Source organism: Stegostoma tigrinum, chromosome 3, assembly GCF_030684315.1.
Source record: "Stegostoma tigrinum isolate sSteTig4 chromosome 3, sSteTig4.hap1, whole genome shotgun sequence".
NCBI lineage: Eukaryota > Metazoa > Chordata > Chondrichthyes > Orectolobiformes > Stegostomatidae > Stegostoma > Stegostoma tigrinum.
Window position 1 is genome coordinate 66,637,914 of NC_081356.1, and position 14,477 is coordinate 66,652,390.

The 14,477-nt window shown below is 42.9% G+C and overlaps 1 protein-coding gene across 14 annotated transcripts in view; it reads left to right on the forward strand.

Annotated features, from left to right (window-relative positions):
- Nucleotides 1-14,477, forward strand: part of LOC125450802 (transient receptor potential cation channel subfamily M member 6-like) — a 154,755-nt gene that overhangs the window by 54,403 nt on the left and 85,875 nt on the right. For 10 of the 14 annotated variants that reach the window (XR_007247158.2, XM_048527002.2, XM_048527001.2 and 7 more), the window contains 4 exons: nucleotides 2,605-2,677; nucleotides 4,735-4,835; nucleotides 10,957-11,091; nucleotides 12,365-12,457. Coding sequence is in view for 13 of the 14 variants with exons in the window: in XM_048527002.2 (XP_048382959.1) it covers nucleotides 2,605-2,677; nucleotides 4,735-4,835; nucleotides 10,957-11,091; nucleotides 12,365-12,457 (402 nt within the window). In the remaining variant the exon portion in view is untranslated. Of the gene's footprint in view, nucleotides 1-2,604; nucleotides 2,678-4,734; nucleotides 4,836-10,956; nucleotides 11,092-12,364; nucleotides 12,458-14,477 lie in introns of those variants that run through there. The other 4 variants (XM_048527006.2, XM_048527005.2, XM_048527009.2 and 1 more) reach the window with 2 other exon arrangements.

Sequence of the window (14,477 nt, forward strand, 5' to 3'; positions counted from 1 at the left end):
TGACCTGTTCCCTAATACCAGGAACAGTTAAAGTTTTGCCACACCAAAAAGCCTATTGAGTCCCTTAACTTCCTAGTCAATTGTCAGCTAAGGGCCTAACTATCACTGCCATAAAACACTTGACAAGAAGGTGTTTGTATTGCAGTGGTGGTGTTTCTACCTCTTAACCAGGAGGCCTGAATTCAAGCCCTACCTGCCTCAGAGATGTGTAGTAACATCTCTGACAAGGCTGATTTAAAGATAAACTAAAACACTTTGCAGGAGGGTGCCTGTGCTGCAGTGAGTGTCCCTACCTCTTAGCTAGAAGACCCACGCTCAATTCACATTTGTTCCAGCAGTGTTTAATAACATCCCTGAAAAGGTTGATAAGAAAATATTCAAAATGTTGGGCAATAGCCAGCAGCTCGGGGGTGAAGGCTCTGTTTAAAACTGCTTCCTTGAAAAGGCTGAAAGGAAGGAAGGGCACTTGAATCAGAGGGCGCCTTCTACATATCAAGTGCAATTCTCCAAGAGGTCATACAGTCCTACTTTGTTCTCCCCATCTAGCCTCCAGAACTCACTCACCCCTATGTAAGGGCTCTTTGACCCTGGAGTCACCCTGTGATGATATCATGGAGCAGATCCTCACTGGCATAAATAGTACAGCATGGGCAGAGTTAAGAAGAAGGAGACATGGAGATCCAGGCAGTAGCCTGCAGCCTACCGTATCAATGTTCAAAACTCATGAGGAGAAGCATGTGGAGTAGACCAACTAGCATTAGGCAACAGCTTTTATGGAATCATGTTTCAATAATGTAACAGCAAGATTACAACCTGTTATATCTCTTAGTGTCCTGCATTGTAGTATTGATTCTTATTGCATTACTATTAGTGTTAAAAGAAACCCAAGCTTGAAAACAATTGTGAACCCTACCTTCGCTTTCAAGCAATCTGTCTTTGACCCAAATTCATGGATTTGAGCATAAAATCCCACAACAAATAAACTCCCCTTCCCCCTTCCCAATGCACCCCGATCCCCTTCCTTAGAAAAGCCTGGGACTTCTCATTCTTGTAACCAGTGTCTTTCTTTGTGTAGGAGACCTGGCTGCATCCATTGGGCATTCTATTGCTGTTGCGGCTACTAAAGCTGGCAAACAGGCTATTATTGCTGCAAAAAGGTCTTTTAAAAGTTTGCCCACTTTTGACCAAGTGTTTTTTTGTGGGATTAATTGGGAAATGGGAATGTGAAAAATATCCCTGTTAAATCCAGCCAGTGTTACCTAGAGTAGAATTTTACACCAATCCATCCAGGAGATGGCTGGAGATAATGAGGTTTCTAAAACCGGATGGCAAGCTGGGGATACCGTTTGAACGGCCCTCCTGGAAATTTCTCAGCAGCAATAGATGGGGTGGTGGGGGTGGGGGTGTGGTGGTTGGGGGTGAAAGTAAACCAAGGGAGCCCCTGCCTGCTCTTGAGTCAGTTGGAGGAACATAGGTGGCCACATTATAGCATGTTAAGGGCCTTCTCTCATCCCTGCTGGTAATAAGGGGACCCATGTATTAGCAAAGCTGTCAGGCTTATCCTGAAGAGATAGTGAGAACTGCAGATTCTGGAGTCAGAAATAACACCATGTGGATATGGAGGAACACAGCAGGTCAGGCAGCATCAGAGGAACAGGAAAGCTGACATTTTGGTTCAGGACCCTTCTTCCGAAAATTACTTGTCCTGAAGACTTTGTTAGGGGCTGAGGAAGCCCTTTCTAATTGGGTGATATGCCCTCAATGGAAGCACACCCTATGACACTACCCATCTCCACATGTCTCATCCCCACCCTTCAGATCCCAGTCCCCACATACAATCAACAATCTCCAGAAGGATGTGCCTTTGAGAATTGGTTGGACTCCCAGCAGTGTCCATGGTTCCCTGTGGAACAGCAGGCAGGAATTCCTCCTGGATGAAAGTGGAGGTCTTAGTCTAAAACAATTAACAGTCCAGTGCTTGTAAAATCAACTTGCAATTCCTGGCCATTTGGAGGTGGGCTTGCCCCTGACTTTTAATTGGCCTTAATTTCACTCCTGGATTCTTCAACCGACAGAAAAATAAGGTGTCCCCTGTTGAATCTGCTTAGTTACCTTGAACTTATCGAAGTGCTCTGTTGTAACTTATTCAAAATAACTTCCAACAGTTTTTCTTTAACAAATATGAAGCTAATTGGCCTAAAGTTTCTTACTTTCTGTCTCCCTCCCTTTCTGAATAAAAGGGCTACATTTTCTATCTTTCAATCTGATGGGACTGAAGCAGAGGAGCTTTGGAAATTCAAACCAATGCATCATTTATCTTGTGAGCTGAGGGCTGAATAACTTACCCTCATTCCTCTGAGCCAGTAAAGCTGGGAATTTCAGCTCTGCTGGAAGATCATCTGATTGGTAAAGCTATATTAGAATATGAAGCCTCAGAAGAAGGATGGAAGAAAATTGGTAATGAAAGGAGAGATAAGAAATAGTGGGAAATCAAAATAGCTACAAAATAGGAAAGAAAATAAAGATTCAGATAAAACAGCTATATTAAGTTGTGTATGAATGTACATGGAAGGATAACAATTCCATTTTCTCTTGTGAAAACAGATTACAATTTTTGATGCAGACTCCGAAGAACAACAGGACATCGACTTGGCAATATTAACAGCTCTCCTTAGAGGTAAGCTGTTCCATATAAATTCACAAGGAGGGAGGGGAAAATCATGTCGGGGTCTGAATGCCGTGAACCATGGTGAGATTTAGGGCAGAGTCGTAAGAGAACTCCAGCAAGACCATCTTGACATTGGAAGCATTGAACTCCATCTGTTATAGAGTGGTTAGGCGAGTTTCTTGCTAGGCAGTGGTGAGTTTTCATTTAAAGCAGCGGGGGAGGGAGACGGTGTGGTGTGGTTGGTAGGGAGGTACTGGTGGTGGTGATAGCTTGTTAAATACTTTATTAATATCCCAACATCCCTCATTACTTTTCAGCTTCCTGTCTTACCAAAAATGCAACTTAGGCTACATGTTGCGAAATCTTGACATGTAAATCGGAGGGGGTACCTGGTGATTTCAGCTTCCCACTTGCACCCAAAGACCTTCATGCTGGCCACAGGGTGCCAACATCTCAGGGTTCACTCAATGGGTACAGGTCCCATATAACCCACATCCACAGATGTTGTCACCTGATAGATTCCATCCCCTAGGAAGAACCCTCATGGCATATCTCCAATCCATTTATAGGACATTTTGGGCACTTCAGTGCTGCACCTTGGGCTGCAGCAACAGCTATCATTGTAGTGCTGCAGGAAAGACACTGTAGGCTCAGGGCCATGCACCCAGGTCACGGATTGAAGCCGGCTGCATCTTGAGGCTATTCACTCTGAGTAACAGAGCTCTCTCACTTTGATCCTACCTGGATGCTCATAGCATCCCTGCCTTGCATTGCCTTTCCTTGTTTTTTTGTGTTTGCTCCCTGGGCCAGAGATACCAGGGTCAAATTGCTGCTGTTTTGCCTTGTTATTTAGCTCAGAAACTGAGGCAGGAAGCTTATCATGTTGTCAGCAAGCATAAGTCACATCAAGGGGATAGAACTTCACCCAGGAGGTGTCCTGGCACACTTAGTCAAGGACAGCCTTTGATATCAGTCCAGAGACTCGGAAATGCTCATGCTGTCAGATCAGAATTCTGTTCGTAGTAGGAATGAGGAGCTGAATGTTGCACAGCTGAATATTTGCCTTGACTCTTTCTGCCCAATTTAAGACTGGTTTCTGCCCAAAATGAGAGAGGCAGGTGATAAGAAAGTGGGTGGCATAGTTGTTTCTTTAGGGGCATGTGAGAAGGCATCCTGAGTGACTGAGTAGGCAGCACTAGGGGAAGGAAGAGCTCATGGTGTTGGGTGTTAAGGTGGGTGAGAATGAGTGACAGAAGAGTTACAGGCAATAATGAGAGCATGAACTTTGGGAGGTGGGCACAGTAGATAGAGTGAATATGAGGTATCAGAAAGAAGATGGTGGCACTTATGATGACAGAGTAGAGAAGGTCATTGACCTTCTTCCCACAATGCTGACTTTTCCTCCAGATGGCTGAGACTGCACTAACAAGGGTGGCAACTACTGAGCAGGCTGGCATGGTCTGGTTTCATGACCCTCCTCTGCTGTTCACAGGAGAGGTGCAAATCCTTTGTTTGCATCATGCCATCCAGCAAGACTCAAGGCCTATGTCCTCAAGGTGTGGCACTGATTTCTCCCGTCATCCATATTCAGGATAAATATTAGGAATTGTGCATCTCTGGACTGACGAAGCTTGTCCGGGTGCTCAATGGTCTTTTCAAGGTGACACAGGAGCTATTTGATGCCAGTCTTTTGGTAGATATCAGGTGAGTGGTGAGTGGTGAGTTGTTCTGGGAACTGCAGGTGGGAAGATAGGATAGAGCTGGACAAGAGACACACTTTAGTAGGCGCTTAAAGAGACCGTCTTGGTACAACCTCAACTGAGGTTGATTGCACTTCACATCAAGGCAGCATTTAACTGAATGTGGTATCAAGGAGCTTTAGCAAAACTGGAGTCAGTGGAAATGGGGAAAACTCTTCAGTTGTTGGAAGATGGTTGTGGCTTTAGGGGTCAGTCATCTCAGTGCTACGACATTGCTCACCAGGCTATATTGTGAGAATCCATCCAGGAAGCTTGATGCAACTTGTACTTAGCTTTTTTCACATTTCATTCTTTTTGTTTCTAAAGGTACCAATACTTCTGCACCAGATCAGCTAAGTTTGGCTTTGGCATGGGACAGAGTGGACATTGCAAAGAAAAACATTTTGGTTTATGGACAACATTGGAAGGTATTCAATATTTTAATAATATAATCAGTTTTGAGGTCCCCACGAACGTGGATGTCAGTCTTCAGCCAATTCACTTCACTCTACATTATATCAAGAGCCAGGTGAAGACACTGGATAATGTAAAATGCCACATATCTTGGCAATGTTCTGGAATAATACAAAAAACTTGTGCTCCAGAACCAACAATAACCCCTTCAAAGTTGTTCCACTAGCATACACCTGGTAATTTGGGAAATTATCCAACTATGTCCTGAATACAAAATGCAGGATAAGGCCAACCCAGCCATATCAGTCTACACTTGTTCATCAGAAAAGTGATGGAAGGGGTCATCATCAGTATTATCAAGTGGTACTGACTCAACAACAGCCTACTCATTGATACTCAGCTTGGGTTCTACCAGGATCACTGAGCTCTTGGCCTTACTACAGTCTTGGACCAAACATGGACAAAACAGCTGACCCCAAGAGGTGAGCTGAGGTTGATTGCACTTCACATCAAGGCAGCATTTAACTGAATGTGGTATCAAGGAGCTTTAGCAAAACTGGAGTCAGTGGAAATGGGGAAAACTCTTCAGTTGTTGGAAGATGGTTGTGGCTTTAGGGGTCAGTCATCTCAGTGCTACGACATTGCTGCAGGAGTTTAATTAAATCATTAATAATTATCAGGAAACTGCTGGATTATCATAAAAATCTACCAGGTTCACCAAAGCCCTTTAAGGCAGGAAATCTGCCATTTGTACCCTCTCTGAGCAACATGTGACTCCAAACGCGTAGACATATAGTTGATTCATTGCATTTGAAATTGCCTAGCAAGCCAATGAGTTCTATCAAACCTGCACAGAATAAACCTGCATAGGGCGGCATGGTGGCTCAGTGGTTAGCACTGCAGCATCACAGTGCCAGAGACTTGGGTTCAATTCCAGCCACGGGTGACCGTCTGTGTGGAGTTTGCACATTCTCCCTATGTCTGTGTGCGTTTCCTCCGGGTGCTCCGGTTTCCTCCCACAGTCCAAAGATGTACTGGTTGGGTGGATTGGCCATGCTAAATTGCCTGTAGTGTTCAGGGGTATGTAGAGATTAGTTGGGTTTATAGGGGACGGGTCTGGGTGGGATGCTCCAAGGGGTGGCGTGGACTTGTTGGGCCTAAGGGCCTGTTACCACACTGTAGGGAATATAATCTAAAGCACTGTAAATCTACCTGCAATTTGGGCAAGCAATGGCCTAATAGTATTGTTGCCAAAGCTAGTAATCCAGAGACATATATAATGTTCTGTAGACTCAACTTTGAATCCCATCATGGGAGTTAATTATTTGACGTAATTATGCAGAAATTCCTTAGCTTAGTGTCCTAGGTCAAACCATCTTCAGTTTCTTCATCAATGGTTCCCCACCCCCCCATCATAAGGTCAAAATTATTGATGTTTGTTGATGATTGCAAATGTTCAGCACCATTCATGACCCCTCAGATACTAAAGCAGTCCATGCCCATGTCCAGGTCTTGCTGCATAACATTCAGCCTTGGGCTGATAATTAGTAAGTAACACTCGCACCACACAAGTGCTATTTCTGACAAGTGAGAATCCAGATTTTGTCTCTTGACATTCCGTGTCATTATTACTGCCGTATTTGCCCACTATAACATCCTGAGGGTTACTATTGACCAGAAACTGGACTGGGTTAGCCATATAATTACAGAAACCACAAGAGCAGGTCAGAAGCTGGGAATTCTGTGTTGAATAACTGACTTCCTGAATCCTCAAAGTCTGTCCATCATCTACAAGGCACAAGTCAAGAATATGATGAAATAGTCCCCACCAGTCTGGATGATGTAGCTCTAACAACACTCAAGAAGGTTGACTCCCTCCAGGTCAAAGCAGTCTGCATGCTTGACACCCTGAGAACAGTTTCGACATTCACTACCTTCACCATCAACATACAATGACGACATTGTGCAGCAACTCAGCAAGGTCCCTTACTCAACAGTTTCCAATCCCCTGACCTCTACCGTCCAGAAGAATAAGGGCAGTGATATATTGGAAGACCACCACTTGTTCATTGCTGTCCAAACTACACATCTTTCCAAAGTGGAACTATATTGCCATTCCTTTACTGTCACTGGATCAATATCATTGCACTCCTTACCAGCAATTTGGATGTACCTGCATAGCACGGACTGCAGTGGTTCAGGAAGGCAGTTCACAAGCACTTTCTCAAGGACAGTTAGACATGGGTTGCAAATGCTTGTCTAGTCAGTGCCACCCATTACTTGTGCAGACAGCTGGCATGCCGTTCAGGACAATGCTAGCCACCTAAGGCTCCAACCTCTATTGCACCTGAAGAAGACTTGGTATGGGATCATCATGTGGCGCAGTGGGTCCATGAGAACTGAGTTTGAGTCCTGCTGTGGGACTTGATGGCCAGGGGACAAGCGGATTACTGTTATCCTGCAAATCATTCCAAAATGCCCATGACATTCAATAAGAATAGAATGTCTCCTGGTCAGCCAGAACCAGTGTCTATGCGACAGTCACATTAAATAATCTACTTGCATGTTCCTGTCATGGAGTGAACTCTGTGCCAAACATATACTTTGTTTTCTGTGATTTCCAGAAGAAAAATTGGTGCCTTGCTCCTTGCCCTACAATGTAGTGAGTCACTGCAGAGGATGTGGTTTGGCAACTCTTGAATAATTGAGAGTGCTACCTGGAGAAGAAAATGTGGTTTTATATTCAACAATTTAGTTCACAATCCATCTGCACTCTGAAATTTGGCCCCTTGTCATATTTCTGGCAGATACCTCAGGAAAACTGCAGATTCAGTTGGTTCAGTAACTGCAGGTGAAATATTTGCTGAGTTAAGGGCCAATGGATCATTGGGATTAGTTGGATAGATTTTTTCAAAGCAGGCAGAGTCATGATGAGCTGAATGGCTTTTTGCTGTGCTGTAAAATTCTTGAAATCTTCAAACGTGTCCACGATTAAAATTCCGAAGTCTCATTATTTTCCATGACTTTATGATAATCTGGACACTGAGTTATAGTTGGCTACAGTGTTACAAATGTTTAAACCAAGACCTTGTCCGCCCCTTCAGTTAGACATTTAAGATTGTAAGCACTTGGAAAAGAAATAGAGTTGTCCTGGAAACCTTCTTCCTTTGTTCATGTTACCGATAGCAGATCAATCAGTGACTCACCTTATAATAGGACTGTGTGTGTAAATAGTACTACATTATTCTACCTAATAGCAGTAATTGTAATTCAGCAGTAGTTCATTATCCATGAAATGTTTCTAGAATATCTTAAGAAACGTTATACAATACTTATAGGTATATGATACAAAAAGTATGCATAACATTTAATACCAAACTAAGAAAGATAAGAATATGAGTTGGCCATTCAGCCTGTTGATCCTGCTTCACCATTTAACACAATCATGGCTGAACCAGCCCTTCAATGCCTTTTACAAATATTATGCCCATAATCCTTTACCCTCATTGATAATCAAAAAAATTTACAAAATATACTTGAAGAAGTTGGAGCATTATGGTGGCTCAGTGGTTCGATTCCAGCCTCGGGCGACTGCCTGTGGAGTTTGCACATTCTTTCTGTGGCTGAGTGGGTTTCCTCCGGGTGCTCCAGTTTCCTCCCACAGTCCAAAGAAATGCAGGCTAGGTGGATTGGCCATGCTAAAGTGCCTGAAGTGTCCAGGGATGTGTAGGTTAGGAGGATTAGCAATGGGAAATGCGGGGATACAGGGATGGGGCATGCGGGGTGAGTCTGAGTAGGATACTCTTCGGAGAGTTGGTTTGGACTTGCTGGACTAAATGGCCTGTTTCCGTGTTGTGGGGATTCTATGATCTATGGTCACGATCATCATCATGATTCTATGACTGAGCTTCCTGAGCAGTCTCAGGTGGCGATACCTGAGGTACTTGTTATAAATATTGCTTGACAGCTACTTGGAGGAAAAGTTTGCAAGAACACCACTCGTGTAGCATTCCTCTTCAAATTAGCACACCTGCGAATTCTCAAATTACTCATTTTATGTACAAAACATTCAAGGGTAAGAAAATGTCTTGATTCTACAGTTCCCTGAGTACAGCCTGTACCTTGCTAATTGCCCAACTCCCAGTCTTTGCGGAAGCCTACAACATTGAGACTAAAACCATATCATGGATCAGTGGTTCAGTTGTCTCCAAGGTCGTACTTCCATAATGAGTACAGCCTACGATAAACCTGAACAGTCAGTGTGTGCACTTGGTAACATTTTATTTCAAAGGGAGATCTTTTGTAGCATTCATTGTTTTCTGGACAGAAAAACCGACTACTTTTAGCTCTGATGTGACAAACTTCTTTGAGGATTCCGTAAACTGTAATCGGTGATTCCAGCCAAACTATATGAAGTTCTGAGGAAGGGTCACCTGACCCGAAACGTTAATTCTGATTTTTTTTTTCTTCATAGCTGCTATCAGACATGCTTAGCTTTTCCAGCGACTTCTGCTTTTGTTCCTGATTTACAGCATCCACATTTCTTTTGGTTTTTATTGAGCTAATGAACTATTTTTCTTGTCACATGGGAGAGACCAGTAACTACATAACAGATTAACCTTTATTCCTCAATTTATACTGTTAAATTAAAAGGACTTACAATTTTAGGGTCCTGAAATTACAGAGTTTGAATTTGTTTTACCCGTTTTCTCGTCCTGTACAGAAAGTGCTTATTCTGAATGGACAGATTTCTACAAGTGCCAAAATACCTCCTTCACATATGTCTAATAGTAATGCACTATGGAGCAGAGTATGACTCTAGCCAGCTTAAATGCCTCAGACCATTATCCAAGTTGAGAGAAAAGGCATTGACGTGGAGGGAGGTTGGCTATGATGCCTGCACAGAGATTTCATGTGCTTTTCAGGGTTCCGCAAAAATTCTGTGGGCTGTGACTAGTTGCCTCCTGCCCCTTCTCTCATCCTCAGCCCTCCTGCTTGCAGACTTGCTTGACCTCCTGGCTGGTTCCGAGTCTGTGAGCTTCTCAAGAAACAAAGATTGCAGAGGGCATTTCAATGAGGCCTAACCTTGAAAATGGCTTAGGCATCTTGCTGCAGGAACAAGTAAGTACTCTGTGCAGTATCCCTACCCTTTTCCACGCTGGGTCGTGTGTTGCAGATTGTGTTTGGGAACAATTCCACTGCCTTGCTGGCCCACAGCACCTCACAGATGCCCAGTCTTGAGTTGCTGGATCTGTTTGAAATCTAACGCATTCAACACGGTCGAAGTACCACACAATGCAGGAGAGGGTATCCTCAATGGTTGAGTCTAAGAGACATGGATGTGGGGTGGGAATTGGGTTGGGGTGCGAATGACCAGGTGTAATCAGCAGAAAGTTTTCTTACCAATGTTTAACCTGAAGCCATGAGATTTCATTGGGTCTGGGGTCAATGTTAAAGACTTCCTGGGTAGCTCCCTTGTGCTATATGTCACTGTGCCACCACCTTTGCTGGATCTGTCCTTCTGCTGGGACAAGGCATACTCAGAGTGGATGATGGTGGTATCTGAGACTCAGTTTGTAAGGTACAGTTCAGGAAGTGTGACTATATCAGGCAGCTGCTTGACTAACCTGTGAGATAGCTCTCTTAATTTTGGTACTAGGCCCTGGCTTTGCAGGATCAAATTTGCTGAGCTTGCTGTTATTTCTGACAACAAGGTAGATGCCAAATGTCCATTTCTATTCCTTTCAGAGTTTTTAGGTAGCTAATCCAACTGAATGGCTCGCTAGGCCATTGCAGAAGGTAGTTTAGAGTCAATCACATTTTTGCAGATCTGGAGTTACATGTAGGTTAGACCAGGTGAGGATGACGATTTACTTCATTGAAGGAAGTACAGCATGATAGTTAATCAGGTTTTTTTTAATGACAATCAACATGGTTTTATTGTCATCATTAATGTCTTAATTCCAGCATCTGCCTTGGAGAAATTTGAACCCAGGCCACCGTAATATTAGATACGTCTATGGATTATTAGGCTATTTTGGTATTTGAGCCATGTGGAAGGTTTGAGTGCAGTTCATTAGCATTAATATTGAGAGATTCAACTCTGACAATATGTTTTATTCGATCATACTGTAGGTGGGATCCTTGGAACAGGCCATGCTTGATGCTCTGGTCATGGATCGTGTGGATTTTGTGAAACTGCTGATTGAGAATGGTGTGAGCATGCATCGCTTTCTCACCATCTCCAGACTTGAGGAGCTCTACAATACGGTCTGCACATCATTTGCAAACTTTTAATTCATGCTTACACGTTACCAATAAAATTGATTTGTACGGCAGTGCTACATCGCAATGTTGATAGAGATACATGAGGCTGCTAATACACACGTGGCTGGCCCAGGTAGATGCTTTGCATGTAGTTTGCACAAGACAATTCTCAAGTCTTGAAACAAGAATTGATTTTTGAAAAACCATCCAATACAGTCATTCTCACGATCTCACCTTCTCTGAGCTAAAGCTATTGGGGTTAATAAGTTTGTGAAATGCTTCTTCACCTCTGATTTTTTTTTTATCTCTTTTCGTCCCTCTAGTTATGCATTTCTCATTTTTACCCCCTCGCATTCCTGTTTCTCCTCAGCTTTTACTTTTCACCTCTCTCACTTTAGTCTCCCTCATACCCTTTATTTCTTTTCACTTTCCATCTTTACTTCACATTTTCCTCCTCTGAACCTTTCTCAAATTTTGCCAGTTCAACAGCTTCCGTTTGTACTCCTCAGAGCAGAGGGAAGTTGTGAAAGCTGGATGGGTTCCTCAGTCAGCCAGGGAGCAGGACTACAAAACAGAAATCATGAGAAACAGATAATTGGCAAACTTGACCTACAGTATGTCGGTCAGGCTTGGAAATGTGAAAGGAAAACATGAAATGTTCAGGCAACAGCCATGCATAAAGAAACAAAAAAACCCCACGTATCAGGCCATGACTTTGCACCAACAATGCTGTGCCTGATACAGATGCTTTTCATTGCCTTACAGATACTGCTTGATCTGCAAAAAATTTTCAAATTCCCTGTTATAGTTACAAACATGACTCATTTGACGCATGAATGTGCAAAACATCCCCAAATATGTATAACATTATCCAAAGGGATTTACTTTCATAACGCTCAATGTTCAGAATTTATAATTGTCCTGATTTGCAAACAACAAATGCTGGAGATCACAGCGGATCAGACGGCATCCATGGAGAGAGAGCAAGCTTACGTTTCCAGTCCTGATTTGTTTATCGACATTTGTGTAATTTTGACCTCTGCTTTTCATTTAGTTTGCCCATTTTCCACCACAATCTCCCCTGAATACTCAACCATCTGTAAAATGTCAGAATGCCTGCACAACATCCAGTTCATCATGAGCAGAAATTCCTCCAGTTAAATATCTGGAAGACCCTGTGACAAATGCTGTTCACTAGATACCGAGCCATCCATTGCTACGATGATTACCTGAGCTTGAACCAGATTGTTTGTAAACTTGGGACAAAATCTTACAGGGATTTGAAGGACGTGGGCTATCACGAGATCTGTGGCCTATTTCAAAGTTAGAGCATCTCACTCCATCATGTACATTTTTCACAAGCAGCGAGGTGAGTTTTTCACTGGTCAGCAGTGAGTTGCCAAATAATGGTAGTTATTACTTTTAAAATGCCTCCTTGACAGCTCAACTCAGCTCATTAGTATTCAGCTTCCTAGCTTGCCAAACTATCCAAACAAGCTGAATGTTAAGAAAACTTGACATGGAAGTCAGAGCTGGTCCTGGCAAATTCAGTTCATTGCTTTCTCTGAATGACCTCCATGCCACAGATATTGGCATCGGATATGTGTTAGTTTCAAAAAAGCTTCATGGCATTTGTTATCAAGCGGACATTGACTCACACATCCACGCCACCCCCCCCCCCCCACCCTTGCTAACAGAGAACTAAAACTGAAATGCCAAAGAGGAGCACCTCGCCCTCTAATCTGTAAAACGAGCGTGAAACGTAGTGTAACTGCTTTTCAGCAACTTCCAATGGTTAAATAAGATAAATCCCTAACACTCACTTTAAAATTGACAAGTAACAATTTATTTATCAAACTCTAACAGTGAATAACAACTAAAGTATTAACAAACAGAATAAATCCCTTTTATAAACTCCTGAATAAAGCAAGATTGTAATGGTGTGCCGTTCCAATAGATACAAAGCCCACATATACAAAAAAAACATAGAATTTAGTCTCTTGAAATTCTAGCTAGATTACGTGTGTTCTGGAATGTTTCGTTTCATCTCCATCAATTTGTCTGTCAGAATTACCTTCTTTGTTGATTCTTCTGTGAGGAATATTAACTAGTTGTGCTATTGACATCATTGTTATTTAGGTAGTGCTTTCTGTAAGACATAGAGGAGCCTGTGAGAGCCAGGGATTCTCTGTTGAAAGCTGAGGGCTGTTAGCTCTTATGGATGGCAGTTAGCTTTGGAGTCTGTGTCCAGTTTGTCCCTTCTTTTTATGCTATAGATGACATATCAACATTTCTTACCATAGGATTGGTCCTACATTGTCAAAACAATCAGACTTAAATTTAGAGACAGCAGGAACTGCAGATGTTGGAGAATCTGAGATAACAAGGTATAGAGCTGGATGAACACTGCAGGCCAAGCAGCATCAGAGGAGCAGGAAGGCTGACATTTGGAGCCTAGACCCTTCTTCAGAAAACTTAAATTTAATAGGTTTTTGGGATCTAAGTACCTGGTTCAAATTTATTGGCTAAATTCAAATGCCTGTTGTCTTGGTAAAAAGCTGCTGCTTGGCCTGCTAACTGTTTGGCCTTTTGATACAAATGTTTCAATTGCTGGGTGCTGTTTGTGTACTTGTAGACTTTCAAGCTGCTGCTCACAGGCATCCATTTTAAATCACTAAGCACAGAAAAAGCACGTGATCTTTTAAAGGGACCACACAATGCTTTTCCCGCTAGCATTTTACAAACACTGAATTCTAACCTTCTATCTCCCAAACCATAAGTACTGTACCCAACTTCACAACAGCTTTGCTGTGATTCACTTTGAGGACACATTTGCACTTCAGTGCTACAACTTGGGGTGTACCAGCAACTAGTACCGTTATGCTGCTGCTAGGACACTGCACATTGAGGGACATGCACTCAGCTCTTGGCCTGGGATAGGTTGCATCTTCGGATTTTGTGTTCAGTGCTATAGCATTCATGCACTTTAAAAAGCATACCTGGAAACTGAGAACATCCTTGAATTGATTTCCCTTGACCTTTTTGCTCCCTCAGTCAAGAAAACAAGACATATAGCCTTGCCTAGAAATAGCTTGTCATTGTCATTAGTCAGCATCAGTTAGTCTAAGGGGCCACCTAGTGGGTGCTGGTATAGTTTGCCATGGCAGCGTCCAGAAACTTGAAAACATCAGTCAGTTAGCTACATGGGGCAGTCAGATTCAGAATATTGTCCACACACATCCCATTCACAAGGATATCCAGGTTCCTGCCCGCACAGCAGGGCACCAATTTCCTCCCGGGCTGTGGTCAGAACAAATGTGAGGAACCATAAGGGCACTTCTGGACTGGTGGTGCTTGGCCAGATGAATTCTAGGATACCTACTGAGTAG